The following is a 15,186-nucleotide window of genomic DNA, read 5'->3' as shown; positions in this document are numbered from 1 at the left end:
AAATTCATCCGATCTGGTTGAAATTTGGTACGTGGTGATAGTATATGATATTTAACAACCATGTGAGTTGAAATTTGTGGATGACAGTCTTTCGTAGAAGTTTCTACGCAATCCATGGTGGAGGGTACATAAGATTGGGCCTGGCCGAACTTACGGCCGTATATACTTGTTTTTTTTTTTCATTTTTGGTTCGGTTTTTGTCTGAGTATTTTAGTAAGGTTCCATTGAATTTTGTTTTCTGCATACTGTAAAATATATTATTTTAAATACAAAATTGATTTTATATACTCACCAAAATTAGAAATTATTTATTGGGTATAGTAAAAAGAAATTAATTAGTTTTGCCTGAAACTGAAGGCTTTTATTTGTCGATTTAGGCGAAAAATTCGGCAAAAAAAAATTACACCAAAATTTTTCCTATTAAAATTTTAATTGATTTTACAAATAATATTAAATTAAAAATTTAATTGGTTCAATAAAATTTCTAATTGAAACAAAAACCAATAAATATTTTATTGGAATAATTAATATTTTAATTGACTATCAATTCTGTGATTGAAGATATTTGAATTAATTAAAAATTAATTTCCTGATAGAAGACAACAAATATTTTTTTCTGTGTATTGTTTTCTAACCTGTTGCCATTTTGAAGGTAATTTCATTATACTTCTTTCATAGAAGCCTGCGTTTCTATTGGCAAAATATAGAGACAGGCAATTTTCACAAACGTCTTTTGAAGCCATTTTTTACCAGAAAAAAATGTTCGTAATAAACAATAATAGATGATAAGTACTTGATCCCAGGTCAGGATTATAAAGCGGATGAATACAAATTTTCTGGTGAGTCGGTATCGATGTGAGTGGTCTGGCGTTGTCCTTAAGGAACTAAAGCGTTCAAAAAACCTTTTTTTAATTAGATTTTTTTTGGTTTTAAACCTAGAACTATTTTCCTAAACCGGTAATCGGTGTTTTTTAAAACCGGCATACCGGTTCATCCGGTTATTTTCCAAAAATCATAAATTCACATAAATTTTAAAGGAAAATCTAATTTTATTACCATAAAAATCAACTGAAAAAAATAATAATTAAAAGATAGGCACAATGGTCCGTTGATCCTTATATACGTTGCATTTATTTGGAAGTGTGCTTTATAGCATTTTATTACAAACTAACTGCCTAAGTTTCGTTTAAATTGGCAAGTTTGTGTTTCAAAACACAAAAACCCAAACCCATATTTAGAGCCTTAAAAATGGCGGTACTACCGGTCCACCCAAAAAGGTATTTTCGAAAAATTCGCCAATCGATGTAAAAAGATAAACCGGCACACCGGTTCCCAGCACTCAACTTTAAACACATGTCCTCTACTATTGGCCAAAACTGGAAGCTTCTGGGCGATTGTTTCCCTTTATCCAATTGTTGGCAGTTAAGTTAGGTTTGTCGTATGGGCGCAACTCATAGTATGTATTTTTGCCAACGGTAGTCTTAAGTTACATACATTTCATCGCCAGACCCCAACAGCTTTAAAAATGTATCTATTTTGTTGCGATTCATGGTATTTATTTGAAAGTGTACGTTTATAGCGGTTTATTACTGTATACGGATCTAATTGCCTACATTTGGCATTAAGATGCATTGATATCACAAAAACCGATACTCACAAAAACCGATACCGGTGCACCGCTTTTCATACACTGGTTTTGAGCCATCTAGATGGAACACTTGGCCAAAGCTGGACGCTTCTGAGAGATCGGTTTCTTCCTTTTAATAGTTTACGTCAGGAGCGTCCAAAACAATTTTTTTTTTCTATAGAAAATTTTGTCATTTTTTTTCTGTAGAAACTTTAGTTCAAATTTTATTTCTATAGAAAACTTTTTCAGAATTTTTTTTTTATAGAAAATTTTGTCAAAATTTTATTTCTATAGAAAATTTTTTCAACATTTGATTTCTATAGAAAATTTTGTCAAAATTTGGTATCTACAGACAATTTTGTCAAAAATTTAGTTCTATAGAAAATTTTGTCAACATTTGATTTCTATAGAATTTTTTTTCCAAATTTTATATTTATAGAAAATTTTTTTCACAATTTTTTCAAATTTTTCTACAGGAAATCTTGTCAAAATTTTATTTTTAAGAAAATTTTGTCAAAATTTTATTTCTATAGAAAATTTTGTCAAAATTTTATTTCTATAGAAAATTTTGTCAAAATTTTATTTCTATAGAAAATTTTGTCAAAATTTTATTTCTATAGAAAATTTTGTCAAAATTTTATTCCTATAGAAAATTTTGTCAAAATTTTATTTCTATAGAAAATTTTTTCAAAATTTTATTTCTATAGAAAATTTTGTCAAAATCTTATTCCTACAGAAACTTTTGTCAAAATTTTGCAAAAATTTTATTTCTATAGAAAAATTGTCTAAATTTTTATTTCTATAGAAAATTTTGTCAAAATATTATTTCTATCGAAAATTTTGTCAAAATATTATTTCTATCGAAAATTTTGTCAAAATTTTATTTCTATAGAAAATTTTGTCAAAATTTTATTTCTATAGAAAATTTTGTCCAAATGTTATTTCTATAGAAATTATTGTCTAAATTTGATTTCTATAGAAAATTTTGACAAAATTTTATTTCTATAGAAAATGTTGTCAAAATTTTATTTCTATAGAAAAATTTTCCAAATTTTTATTTCTATAGAAAATTTTGTCAAAATATTATTTCTATCGAAAATTTTGTCAAAATTTTATTTCTATAGAAAATTTTGTCAAAATTTTATTTCTATAGAAAATTATGTCAAAATTTTATTTCTATAGAAAATTTTGTCAAAATTTTATTTCTATAGAAAATGTCAAAATTTTATTTCTATAGAAAATTTTGTCAAAATTTGGTATCTATAGAAAATTATGTCAAAATTTTATTGCTATAGAAAATTTTGTCAAAATTTTATTTCTATAGAAAAATTTGTCAAAATTTTATTTCTATAGAAAATTTTGTCACAATTTTATTTGTAGTGAAAATTTTGTCAAAATTTTATTTCTATAGAAAATTTTGTCAAAATTTAGTATCTATAGAAAATGTTGTCAAAAATTTACTTCTTTAGACAATTTTGTCAACATTTTATTTCTATAATAAAATTTTTCAATATTTTATTTCTATAGAGAATTTTGTCAAACTTTTATTTTTATAGCACATTTTGTTAAAATTTCACATTTTGTTAAAATTTCATTTCAATTTCATTTCTATAGAAAATTTTGTCAAAATTTGGTATCTATAGATAATTTTCTCAAAAATTTAATTCTATAGAAAATTTTGTCAACATTTTATTTCTATAGACATTTTTTTCTCAACATTTTGTTTCTATAATAAAATTTTTCAATATTTTATTTCTATAGAGAATTTTGTCAAAATTTTATTTTTATAGCACATTTTGTTAAAATTTCATTTCTCAAACTTTTATTTTGTCCAAAGTTTATTTCTATAGAAAATTTTGTCCAAATTTTATTTCAATAGAAAATTTTGTCAAAATTTTATTTCGATGGAAAATGTCGTCCAAATTTTATTTCAATAGAAAAATTTGTCAAAATTTCATTTTTATAGAAAATTTTGTCAAAATTTTATTTCTATAGAAAATTTTGTCAAAATTTTATTTCTATAGAAAATATGTCAAAATGTTATTTCTATAGAAAATTTTGTCAAAATTTTATTTCTATAGAAAATTTTGTCAAAATTTTATTTCTATAGAATATTTTGTCAAAATTTTATTTCTATAGAAAATTTTGTCAAAATTTTATTTCTATAGAAAAATTTTGTCAAAATTTTATTTCTATAGAAAATTTTGTCCAAATTTTATTTCTATAGAAAATTTTGTCAAAATTTTATTTCTATAGAAAATTTTGTCAAAATTTTATTTCTATAGAAAATTTTGTCAAAATTTTATTTCTATAGAAAATTTTGTCAAAATTTTATTCCTACAGAAAATTTTGTCAAAATTTTATTCCTACAGAAAATTTTGGAAAAATTTTATTTCTATAGAAAAATTTTCTAAATTTTTATTTCTATAGAAAATTTTGACAAATATTATTTCTATCGAAAATTTTGTCAAAATTTTATTTCTATAGAAAATTTTGTCAACATTTTATTTGTATAGAACATGTTGTCGAAATGTTATTTCTATCGAAAATTTTTTCAAAATTATATTTCTATAGAAAATTTTGTCCAATTTTTATTTCTATAGAAAATTTTGTCAAAATTTTATTTCTATAGAAAATTGTTTCTATAGAACATTTTGTCTATAAAAAATGTAAGTACCTCTTAGTTGGAGGAATATATTGCAATTGTGGCAACCGTCCCGGCCACTAATTAATTGTCTCAGACGTTCATTATGAGCCAATCGGTATTTAACATTGGAACCAGGACCAATTTTAACGATAAATACTTTGGAAATGTAAATAACTGATTCGACCTTGCCGTGATCTCATTGGAAACTTTATGGTTCTCTTTGACTAATCAATCATAACATTTTCTTAGGTGAAAATATTATTTTCCATTAATCGAAAATATATATTCTACAATCATTTCAAGTTCTTATTAAGATTTTTATGATGTCCAAAATGTTTTCTTTCATCTTTCACTTAATAGTTTTTTGTTGACAAATTATCTTAAATAAAATAGTTTCTTAACACACCATCACAAAATCTATTTAAAGTTTCTTCTCTTCACCGATGTTTAATGTTCTTGAGAATTTCTCTAGCTATTATTACCACCGCTCCGATTAAATTTGTCTCCACCAGATTTCTACAAATGACTTATAATCGCATTAGTAGTCTAGAGCATTTAAAAAAAAAAACTGGTTGCTAAAAAAGTTGTTGGTTTTTATTCACAAGTAGCCATATTCCAAACTTCAAACAATGACAACGCGAGTATTTTGATCTAGAGTTCAAGTTAAATGGTTCATAACATTGACTTCAATCTAAACTTCAAGTCACTGACTTCTATGTTAGTGCATTTCTTATAAGCGTAGGCTTTCAGCAAGTTTCTACAAAAATTTTCAATTTTTTTATTAACGGGCTACCAAAACAAAAGCCAAAATATCCAACCATGCATAGAGACTCACAGAGCACAAACATTTGAAGCTTACAATTAAGCGAAAGTGTTTCAAACACAGACAGACACTCATAAAAGTTGGTCAAGACATAAAACATACCTCGACACTTCTTCCTCTATAAGCACGCCTAACACCTTTCATAGGTTAAACTGTGCTCATCTGCAAACCATTTGATATCAAAACAAGTATATACGGCCGTATGTTCGGCCAGGTCGAAGCTTATGTACCCTCCACCATGGATTGCGTAGAAACTAGAGGTGTGCACGTGACACGAAATTGTCGTGACTCACGAAAATTTTCGTGATTCGTGCATGAGTCGTGAGTCACGCTCATGACAACAGCGTGAGTGTGCGTGTGCGTGATTAATAAACCAAAATGTCGTGCGTGAGCGTGAGTCACGAAAATAATATCTTCGTGAGTGTGCGTGAGTAACGAATTACACTCACGAAAATATTCCTGCTCACCAACATAAAACGCTTAAGAGTTAAATTCAATTACAAGTTTAGTGACATCTGGGATGTTAAGAATTTAATAACACTCTCGATTTTAATAATGCTCATGTTTTCAGATACTTCAGTAAAGTAAATTAATCATAAAATTATTCGTGAGTCACGATATATTTATTGAGTCACGACATTTTTCGTGAGTCACGACATTTAAAAGATTTTCGTGCGTGAGTACAAATTTTCTTTTCGTGAGCGTGCGTGAACGTGAGTCCTACCAAAAAATATCGTGCGTGAGTGTGCGTGAATAAGATTTCTCTGTCGTGAGTGTGCGTGAGCAAAATATTACTCACGTGCACACCTCTAGTAGAAACTTCTTCTAAACACTGCCATTCACAATCGAATTACTTGGGTTGCGGTAACGCTTGCCGAAAGAAATAAAATTTTGACAAAATTTTCTATAGAAATAAAACTTTGGTAGGTTATTTTTGGCTCGAGTGGCAACCATGATTACGAACCGATATGGACCAATTTTTGTGTGATTGTGGATCGGCTATATATAACTATAGACCTATATGGACCATTTTTTGGTATGGTTGTTAGCAGGGCTGTGGAGTCGGAGCCGAAGTCGGAGTCTTGGAGTCTGAAGATTTTGCTGGAGTCGGAGTCGAAGCTCTTATCACTGAGTGCTGCCCGATTCTATGTTACGCTCAATGACAAGGGACCTCCTTTTTATAGCCGAGTCCGAACGGCGTTCCACATTGCAGTGAAACCACTTAGAGAAGCTTTGTAACCCTCAGAAATGTCACCATCATTACTGAGGTAGGATAATCCACCGCTGAAAAACTTTTGGTGTTCGGCCGAAGCGGGAATCGAACCCACGACCTTGTGTATGCAAGGCGGGCATGCTAACCATTGCACCACGGTTGTATGGTAGTGGTTAATTAAAATTCCGCCCGTCCTAATTTATGGCAGTTTATGTTTGTTTTATATATCCGACACATTACATTTTTTAACATCTAAACTTTCTATCTGATTAGCCCGACATTTTTATTTTTGTGTATTTTTCTTTTTTATATAGATTTATTTTTTATAAAATGCCTATATAGACCAATACCAGGATTTTACATCTTAAATTTTTGGAAGCCTAATTATTTTTTGAAATTTTGTGTTTTATAAATTCATATTCTGGAGATTGTTGTTATCTACCCATATTTTTATGTGGTCTCTATAGTCTTGTGTCGTATTTGTGTTTTTATTCTCTCTGATTGTTACAATCAAGAACAAAATTTGATTCACAGTGGTTAAATTTATTCATTTATCGCATTAGTGAATTTTTATATATGTTTTAGATATAGGTTGGAGAATATGATTAATCGTCCCAAATATGATGCTTGGAATAATATATGTTAGTAGAATAAGGCTTTAGAATTTCCAATCGGGTTCTTATATAAAGGGTGTTGTAAGTTTTTTTTTTTTTGTTTTTTATATGAATATGCCTGTTGTCTGACAGCTGTTTTGACAGTTTAAAGTGACGTCTCTACTCAGTATTGTTTGGTAAATCATCATGAATAGGTTAACTCCAGTACAACGCTTCCTTCAAATCGAAAATAGTTCAATTAAAAATGTTTATAGATATCTTCATGAATTTCTTCTCCTCAGTGATGAGTCGCATTTTTGGTTGAATGGATATGTCAACAAGCGAAATTGCCGTATTTGGAGCAAAGATAATCCACACGCTGTTCAAGAATGCATCCTGATAAATCATCGGTGCTTATTTCTTTAAAAATTAGGAAGGACAACGCGTTACCGTGAATGGAAATCGATACAGAGTCATGATCAATGAATTTTTGTTGCCAAAACTTCAAGATATGCATGTAAACGAAATGTGGTTTCAACAGGATGGTACACCTTGCCATACTGCGGCGAAAAATTGACTTATTGCAAGAACATTTCAGCGACAGCATTATTTCGAGATTATTGACGCCACTCGATTATTTATTGTGGGGATACCTGAAGTCATTGCTTTACGTGGATAAACCAGCAACGATTGATGCCTCGGAAACCAATATTCAACATATGTCATTGCTGAAATACGCTCTCAAATGCTTGAAAATGTATTCGAAAATTGAGCCTCCAGAATGACCTTTGTGCATAATAGTCGTGGTGGCATTTAGGTTAGGTTAGGTTAGGTGGCAGCCCGATGTATCAGGCTCACTTAGACTATTCAGTCCATTGTGATACCACATTGGTGAACTTCTCTCTTATCACTGAGTGCTGCCCGATTCCATGTTAAGCTCAATGACAAGGGACCTCCTTTTTGAGGTCTAGAGTTAATGTTGACATAAGGATAGATAATCAGACGATTGGGATAGTGGAGCGTGCCAGAAATCTTGGGGCGATGTTCAACAGCACTCTGACGTGGTCTGACCATATTACCGCTATGTGGCCGTGTATATTCAATACTTCGGACACTATGGCAGTCACAACGTTGTACTCCGTTAAGAATAAGGGTTATCTTAGCCAAGTCATTCTTGATGTCCATTATGCTTTACGGATGTGAACTTTTTGCTAAGTGCGATGCCCTAAGTATGCAGAGAATGAATAGGACGTTCAATAGCATTACCCGCTACGTATATGGTATACGAAGATATGACAGTGTTTCGGCTTTCTCAGTATGCTTGTATGACATGACATTTCACAATCTACTTAAGTTAAGAGTCCTGTTTTCTTGCATAGGATTATTTATAGTGGTCACCCGGTGCATTTATTTCAACGCCTGCGTTTTTCAAGATTTAATAGAGGAAAAAGATTAATTTTGCTTCGTCATAGCTGTTTGGTCTCTGAGTGGCAATTTTTTATTAACTCCATTCGTCTGTGGAACTCACTTACTTATAATATCCAATGTATAAGTAATGCAGATGCCTTTAAGAAAAATGTTATCTCGTTTTTGAGTAATAATTAAACAAGATTCTTTATCATTTGTTTTATTTTACTCTAAACTGTTTGCTAGCTAGTTTTAATTCTTAAAATTTGTTTTCGTTTTCATGCAATATGTACCCTTATTTTTATGCAATATGTACTTTTATTTATAACCTTTATTTGTTATAAAATTTTCGTTCAATTTTTTGTTTTTGTTTTTCTTTTTCATATTTTCAATTTTAATATTCTTTATCCATTATCTGTAATTATAAATTTTATTAATTTTATTTTAATTGTTGTTATTTTTCTCCTCTTTTTACAATTGTCAAACTTAATTCTAATAGTCTTTTTTTTCAGTCTGCAATCAGTTTTTCAATATAAAATATTAAGGTTATTTGCTTATAGATCTATTTTGATTAATTTTTTAAATTTTAATTTTTTTTTTTCATGAAACCTAATATTGTAATTATATTATATTTATTTAATTGTACATTATGATTTTAAACTTCTCATGCTGAAATATGAGACTCAAGTGGTCTTGTGCATGGGAAAGCAAATAAAGAAAGAAAGAAAGAAGCAGGAGTCGAACCCACGACCTTGTGTATGCAAGGCGGGCATGCTAACCATTGCACCGTGGTGGCATTTGCCTGAAATTATATGTAAATGTTAAATGACAAGAACTTATCTACCAAATAAAAAAATTGTTTGGTAACTTCACAATTTGGCATGTGTTTTATTTAAAATTCGAATTAGCAAACTCTTAGGAAAACACCCTTTACATGTTAGTAGGATAAGTTTTTAGAATTTCCTCACTTTTGATTTTATATTAATCTCTCGATGCGTTACCAACAGAATAACCAAGTTAGCATACCCCTCATCCTATGGTGAAGAGTATAATAGACAACCGAAATAAAGAAAATATAAATGAGAAAGAAAACACTCTTCATTGGCTATTCAAAGCTTTTGGAAAATAAAAAAAAAACACCTAACTGTTTTTTCTCATTTGAATAAAATAACTAAAATTTCGTTGAATGATTGAGTTTAGCTGCTGAAGTTTTATTCAGTTACTGGTCTTTATTGTTATTGTTGTTGATTCTCTCATCTCATTCAGTGAAATATTTTCTTCATTTGATGATGGTAGGGAGAGATTATCAACAAAAATTTCAATGTGATTTTTTTTTTTCTTTTCAAAAAGTTTTATTTTAAACAAACTATTTTTATATAGTGGGACCGATTTTCGTTTATTGTTTATTGTTAATAATTGCCACTGATTGTTTTAAATCATTTTATAACATTTGACCTTAATTCCCTGCGATTTGTCAACGCAGACGCTTGAGTCGCTTTTGCAAACAATACATAAATAATAATAGCTTGAACAAATATTTTTGCGGAATTTTTTATTTAGTTATTGTGATATCAAATTAATTGTTGCATACTTTTCTCCATTTTCTTACAGACTGATGTTATCCATGAACTACGACCCCGATCTATGGATTGTGCCGTGGATTCGGGTGTTTCATTGAACGGTGACAATGGTTGTAATTCCGATGCCGGTGAAAGTCAACAGGTAAGTCCAAATTATTAACAGTTCTTCACTTGACAATAAAATATCCCAATTATTTTACTGCTGAAAAATTGAATATAAGAAATATCCCTTTCGGAAAAAATACAATTTAAAACAAGTATATACGGCCGTAAGTTCGGCCAGGCCGAAGCTTATGTACCCTCCACCATGGATTGCGTAGAAACTTCTACTGAAGACTGTCATCCACAATCGAATTACTTGGGTTGCGGTAACACTTGCCGATGGCAAGGTATCTTAAAACTTCCTAACACCGTCTTCTAAATTACAAGGTAGTCCATACGTAGTATATATTAAACTAAAAAAGGCCGATTAAATACGTATATAATTAAGTTTAAAGTTTCTATAGAAATAAAATTTTAACAACATTTTCTATAGAAATAAAATTTGGAAAAAAATTTCTATAGAAATAAAATTTTGACAAAATTTTCTATAGAAATAAAATTTTGACAAAATTTTCTATAGAAATAAAATTTTGACAAAATTTTCTATAGAAATAAAATTTTGACAAAATTTTCTATAGAAATAAAATTTTGACAAAATTTTCTATAGAAATAAAATTTTGACAAAATTTTCTATAGAAATAAAATTTTCTATATAAATAAAATTTGGAAAAAAATTTCTATAGAAATAAAATTTTTACAAATTTTTCTAAGAAATAAAATTTTTACAAAATTTTCTATAGAAATAAAATTTTTACAAAATTTTCTATAGAAATAAAATTTTTACAAAATTTTCTATAGAAATAAAATTTTGACAAAATTTTCTATAGAAATAAAATTTTTTACAAAATTTTCTATAGAAATAACATTTTGAAAATGTTTTCCATAAAAAAAAATTTTGGTAGATTATTTTTGGCTCGAGTGGCAACCATGAATATGAACCGATATGGACCAATTTTTGTGTGATTGGGGATCGGCTATATATAACTATAGACCGATATGGACCAATTTTGGCATGGATATTAGCGGCCTTATACTAACACCATGATCCAAATTTCAACCGAATCGGATGAATTTTGCTCCTCCAAGAGGCTCCGGAGGACAAATCTGGGAATCGATTTATATGGTGGCTATATATAATTATGGACCGATATGGACCAATTTTTGCATGGTCATTAGAGAACATATACCAACACCATGTACCAAATTTCAGCCGGATCGGATGAAATTTGCTTCTCTTAGAGGCTCCGCAAGCCAAATCGGGGGATCGATTTATATGGTGGCTATATATAATTATGGACCGATATGGACCAATTTTTGCATGGTCATTAGAGAACATATACCAACACCAACACCAAATTTCAGCCGGATCGGATGAAATTTGCTTCTCTTAGAGGCTCCGCAAGCCAAATCGGGGGATCGGTTTATATGGGGGCTATATGTAATTATGGACCGATGTGGACCACTTTTTGAATGGTTGTTAGAGACCGTATACTAACACCATGTAACAAATTTCAGCCGGATCGGATGAAATTTGCTTCTCTTAGAGGCTCCGCAAGCCAAATCGGGGGATCGGTTTATATGAGGGCTATATGTAATTATGGACCGATGTGGACCAATTTTTGCATGGTTGTTAGAGACCATATACTAACACCATGTACCAAATTTCAGCCGGATCGGATGAAATTTGCTTCTCTTAGAGCGATCGCAAGCCAAATCGGGGGATCGGTTTATATGGGGGGCTATATGTGATTATGGTCCGATATGGACCAATTTTTGAATGGTTGTTAGAGACCATACACTAACACCATGTACCAAATTTCAGCCGGATCGGATGAAATTTGCTTCTCTTAGAGCGATCGCAAGCCAAATTTGGGGTCCGTTTATATGGGGGCTATATGTAAAAGTGAACCGATATGACCCATTTGCAATACCATCCGACCTACATCAATAACAACTACTTGTGCCAAGTTTCAAGTCGATAGCTTGTTTCGTTCGGAAGTTAGCGTGATTTCAACAGACGGACGGACGGACATGCTCTGATCGACTCAGAATTTCACCACGACCCAGAATATATATACTTTATGGGGTCTTAGAGCAATATTTCGATGTGTTACAAACGGAATGACAAGGTTAAAATACCCCCATTCTATGGTGGAGGGTATAAAAAAAAAGTTTGCGTGATTTTTCTTAAAATGAAATATTTTTATTTAACATACGAGTATACAAAATGTTATCAAAAATTTATTTCTATAGAAAATTTTGTCCAAATTTTATTCCTATAGAAAATTTTGTTCAAAATTTATTTCTATAGACGATCTTGTCAACATTTTATTTCTAAAGAAAATTTTGTCAAAATTCCATTTCTATAGAAAATATAGCCAAAATTTTTTTTCTATAGAAAATTTTGTTAAAACTTTATTTCTGTAGAAATTTTTTTCAATTTTATTTATACAGAAAATTTTGTCAAAATTTTAAAAATGTTGACAAAATACCGTTTTGACTAAAATGAACAAAAATCAACTAAATTGCATTTGGTCCGACCATCGGACCAAATTTAAAATTTAATAATTTTTTGGACCAATTTTGGTTCGATCGGACAAAAATGGCAACCCTGTTAGAAAATTTTGTCAAAATTTCATTTCTTTAGGAAATTTTGTCAAAATTCCATTTTTATAGATAATTTAGCCAAAAGTTTATATCTATAGAAATTTCTTTTAAAACTTTATTTCTATAGAATTTTTTGTCAATTTTATTTATACAGAAAATTTTGGAAAAATTTTAACAATTTTGGAAAAATACCGATTTGACGAAAATGGACAAAAATTAACTAAATTCCATTTGGTCTGACCATCGGACCAAATTTAAACTTTAATAATTTTTTGGACCAAAATAGCAACCCTGTTACCTTTGTCATTCACCACTTCCGCATCAACATCCTTATGACTCCTCTTAATATTTGTTCGATATGATGTCTGATCACTGGATCTCTTTTACGCTGGACTACCGCACTAAAAAAAATATTGTCGTGAGGCCAAAGATTTCATGTCCTTAAAATACGAATGCAAATATTGCTTAGCGTAGAAGACGCATTTCTCTAATATAAAGTTTTTTTTCCTTGTCCAAAAGTCGATAAACTTTTCAATGAAGTCGTGTTGTCCTTATAATTAAGTGATTGGACTTAAAAATGGGTATCATAATTTTTTTTGGGCTAAGGTCAACTTGACTTTAATAATTCAGAAAAATTCTTTAAAATGAATGAATTTGTCTTTAAAATTGTTGTCTTTTTGCATCTTGACTACAAAGAAAGAAATCGTTCAAAAATAGGACATGTTTTTCAACAATTTATTTTAAGGACGTTTTTTACTTGAAATATAACATAATTTCTACTAGAAGTCGTGTCTGAATTTGGAAAATAAAGTTGTCGTTAACTTGTTTTTAAACGACTTTGATAGCATATGAAAAAAAGCTGAAAAATCGAAAAATTAAAATTTGCTTCCTAGAGTCAAGTACACAAAACCCAAATTTAAAAGAGAATTGTGTCATAAAAGTATCCTTACTTGTATTCTCTGCTTCTTTGGCTCGGAATCAATACCAAAATTGTTAAAGTAAGGACAAAATTTTTGGAACTGGGCATGCTTTTTTTCAGTGCGTCTACACCCTGTGTAGTTAAAATAAAAAAATTTTTGGGAGCACAATTTTGAAAATGCTTTTGAAGTTGTGCCTTTGCAACAACTTCTAAATTTTTTTGCTGGGTAGTTCTGCAGTATTTGTACCAAGTCTATTATCAACACTTCCTCGCCAGTTTTAGTGAACTATAAGCTTTGATATCTTAGAGAGTCTTCGCCTGACTGCTAGAGGACAATCTTCAGTATATCCTTTCTTTTTTTAAGGAGAACAGAAGACTGTTAATAACAACATTCTAAAGTAAGGGTGATGGTATTTCTTTTTGGGATGAGCTTCTGTTCACATAAGATTAAATATCAGTTTGTTCTAGAGTGACTGAGGTACGTCTATTCATTACGAATTCGTCTGTATTCCCTCCGACTGAAAGGAAAGTTGCTTTAGGCGTTTCCCAAGATCGATTTTTTGACTTTAAATTTAAAACGAAATACGATAGATCTTGGTATGTAATATTTTTGGCTATCATAAAGTCAAAGAACAATACCCATAGAGCTATTCGGATCTTATTTTCTTCCATGTCAATACCAATTATCAGCCTACCTATAAACTGTATGATAATCTATGTCGATTTGCTTAGATGCATCTTGTCTACATATTTTTGCAATTATTATTTATTATTTAAATTAATTACCGGAAAAAAATTTTTAAATAAATTTCTTTTCTCTTTTGAATTCTAGGACATGGAAGCAAGACGTTTGAAACGTGGCCATGTACTCAGCGAACTCTTGGAAACTGAACGTATCTATGTCAGTGAAATGAGTTCAATACTAAAGGTAAGTTTAAGCATGAAAAACCATCAAATCAGTTAGTGTTTTTCTTTTAGTGGGTAGTTAGCCCAGCATTATAATATTTCGTACACCTAAAAAAATATATGTATGTTTTTTATGATACACAAAAAGAAGAGTTTTCATAAATATGATGAAAATTCACGTCCATAGTAGGAACAATTTCGTTGTTTAAGGTGGGTATTAAGTTCGAGTTTAGCCGCTAAAATAGCTAAAGTGAAAACTAAATCAGTAAAAAAAAGTCATAAAATTAGACATATTTGTTTCAGATTTCATTATGACTTGATGGGGAATATCCCAAAGCAAATTTTCACAAAGTTTGTATTCCTTAAAATGGATTATTAAAGAAAAGTAATCGTGAAAAAGTGGCGAAGAAAAATTTTAATAATTATTAAAAATTTTATTATGTTTATGAATTCTAAATTCATTACAAAAAATCGTAATAGAAATCGATTTTTACAGTGCATATAACAAAAAACGTACTCAAAACAGAACTTATGAAATTTTTCATGGCCACAATGAAATTTTTTTTATTGATAACATGAAAATTTCGTTAATATTATGAAAATTTTCATTAATTAAAGAAAACTTCATGACATTAATAAAAAATAACATCATATAATATATCGCCTTATGATAAATTAATAAAAAATAACATCATATCATATATCGCCTTATGATAAATTTTCGTTAAAACTGTAAACCGTGAAATTGTAAGAAATTTTTCA

General features: G+C 29.7%; 1 protein-coding gene across 11 annotated transcripts in view; it reads left to right on the top strand.

The window, feature by feature from the left end:
* Nucleotides 1-15,186, top strand: part of LOC142240706 (guanine nucleotide exchange factor DBS) — a 381,804-nt gene that overhangs the window by 322,494 nt on the left and 44,124 nt on the right. For all 11 annotated transcript variants that reach the window (XM_075312411.1, XM_075312410.1, XM_075312409.1 and 8 more), the window contains 2 exons: nucleotides 9,922-10,032; nucleotides 14,351-14,446. In XM_075312411.1, the coding sequence (XP_075168526.1) occupies nucleotides 9,922-10,032; nucleotides 14,351-14,446 (207 nt within the window). The remainder of the gene's footprint in view (nucleotides 1-9,921; nucleotides 10,033-14,350; nucleotides 14,447-15,186) is intronic.

Source organism: Haematobia irritans, chromosome 5 (assembly GCF_050003625.1).
Source record: "Haematobia irritans isolate KBUSLIRL chromosome 5, ASM5000362v1, whole genome shotgun sequence".
NCBI classification, from domain to species: Eukaryota; Metazoa; Arthropoda; class Insecta; order Diptera; family Muscidae; genus Haematobia; species Haematobia irritans.
Note: the sequence above shows the minus strand (reverse complement) of the source record. Positions and strands in the feature narration are given on the sequence as shown.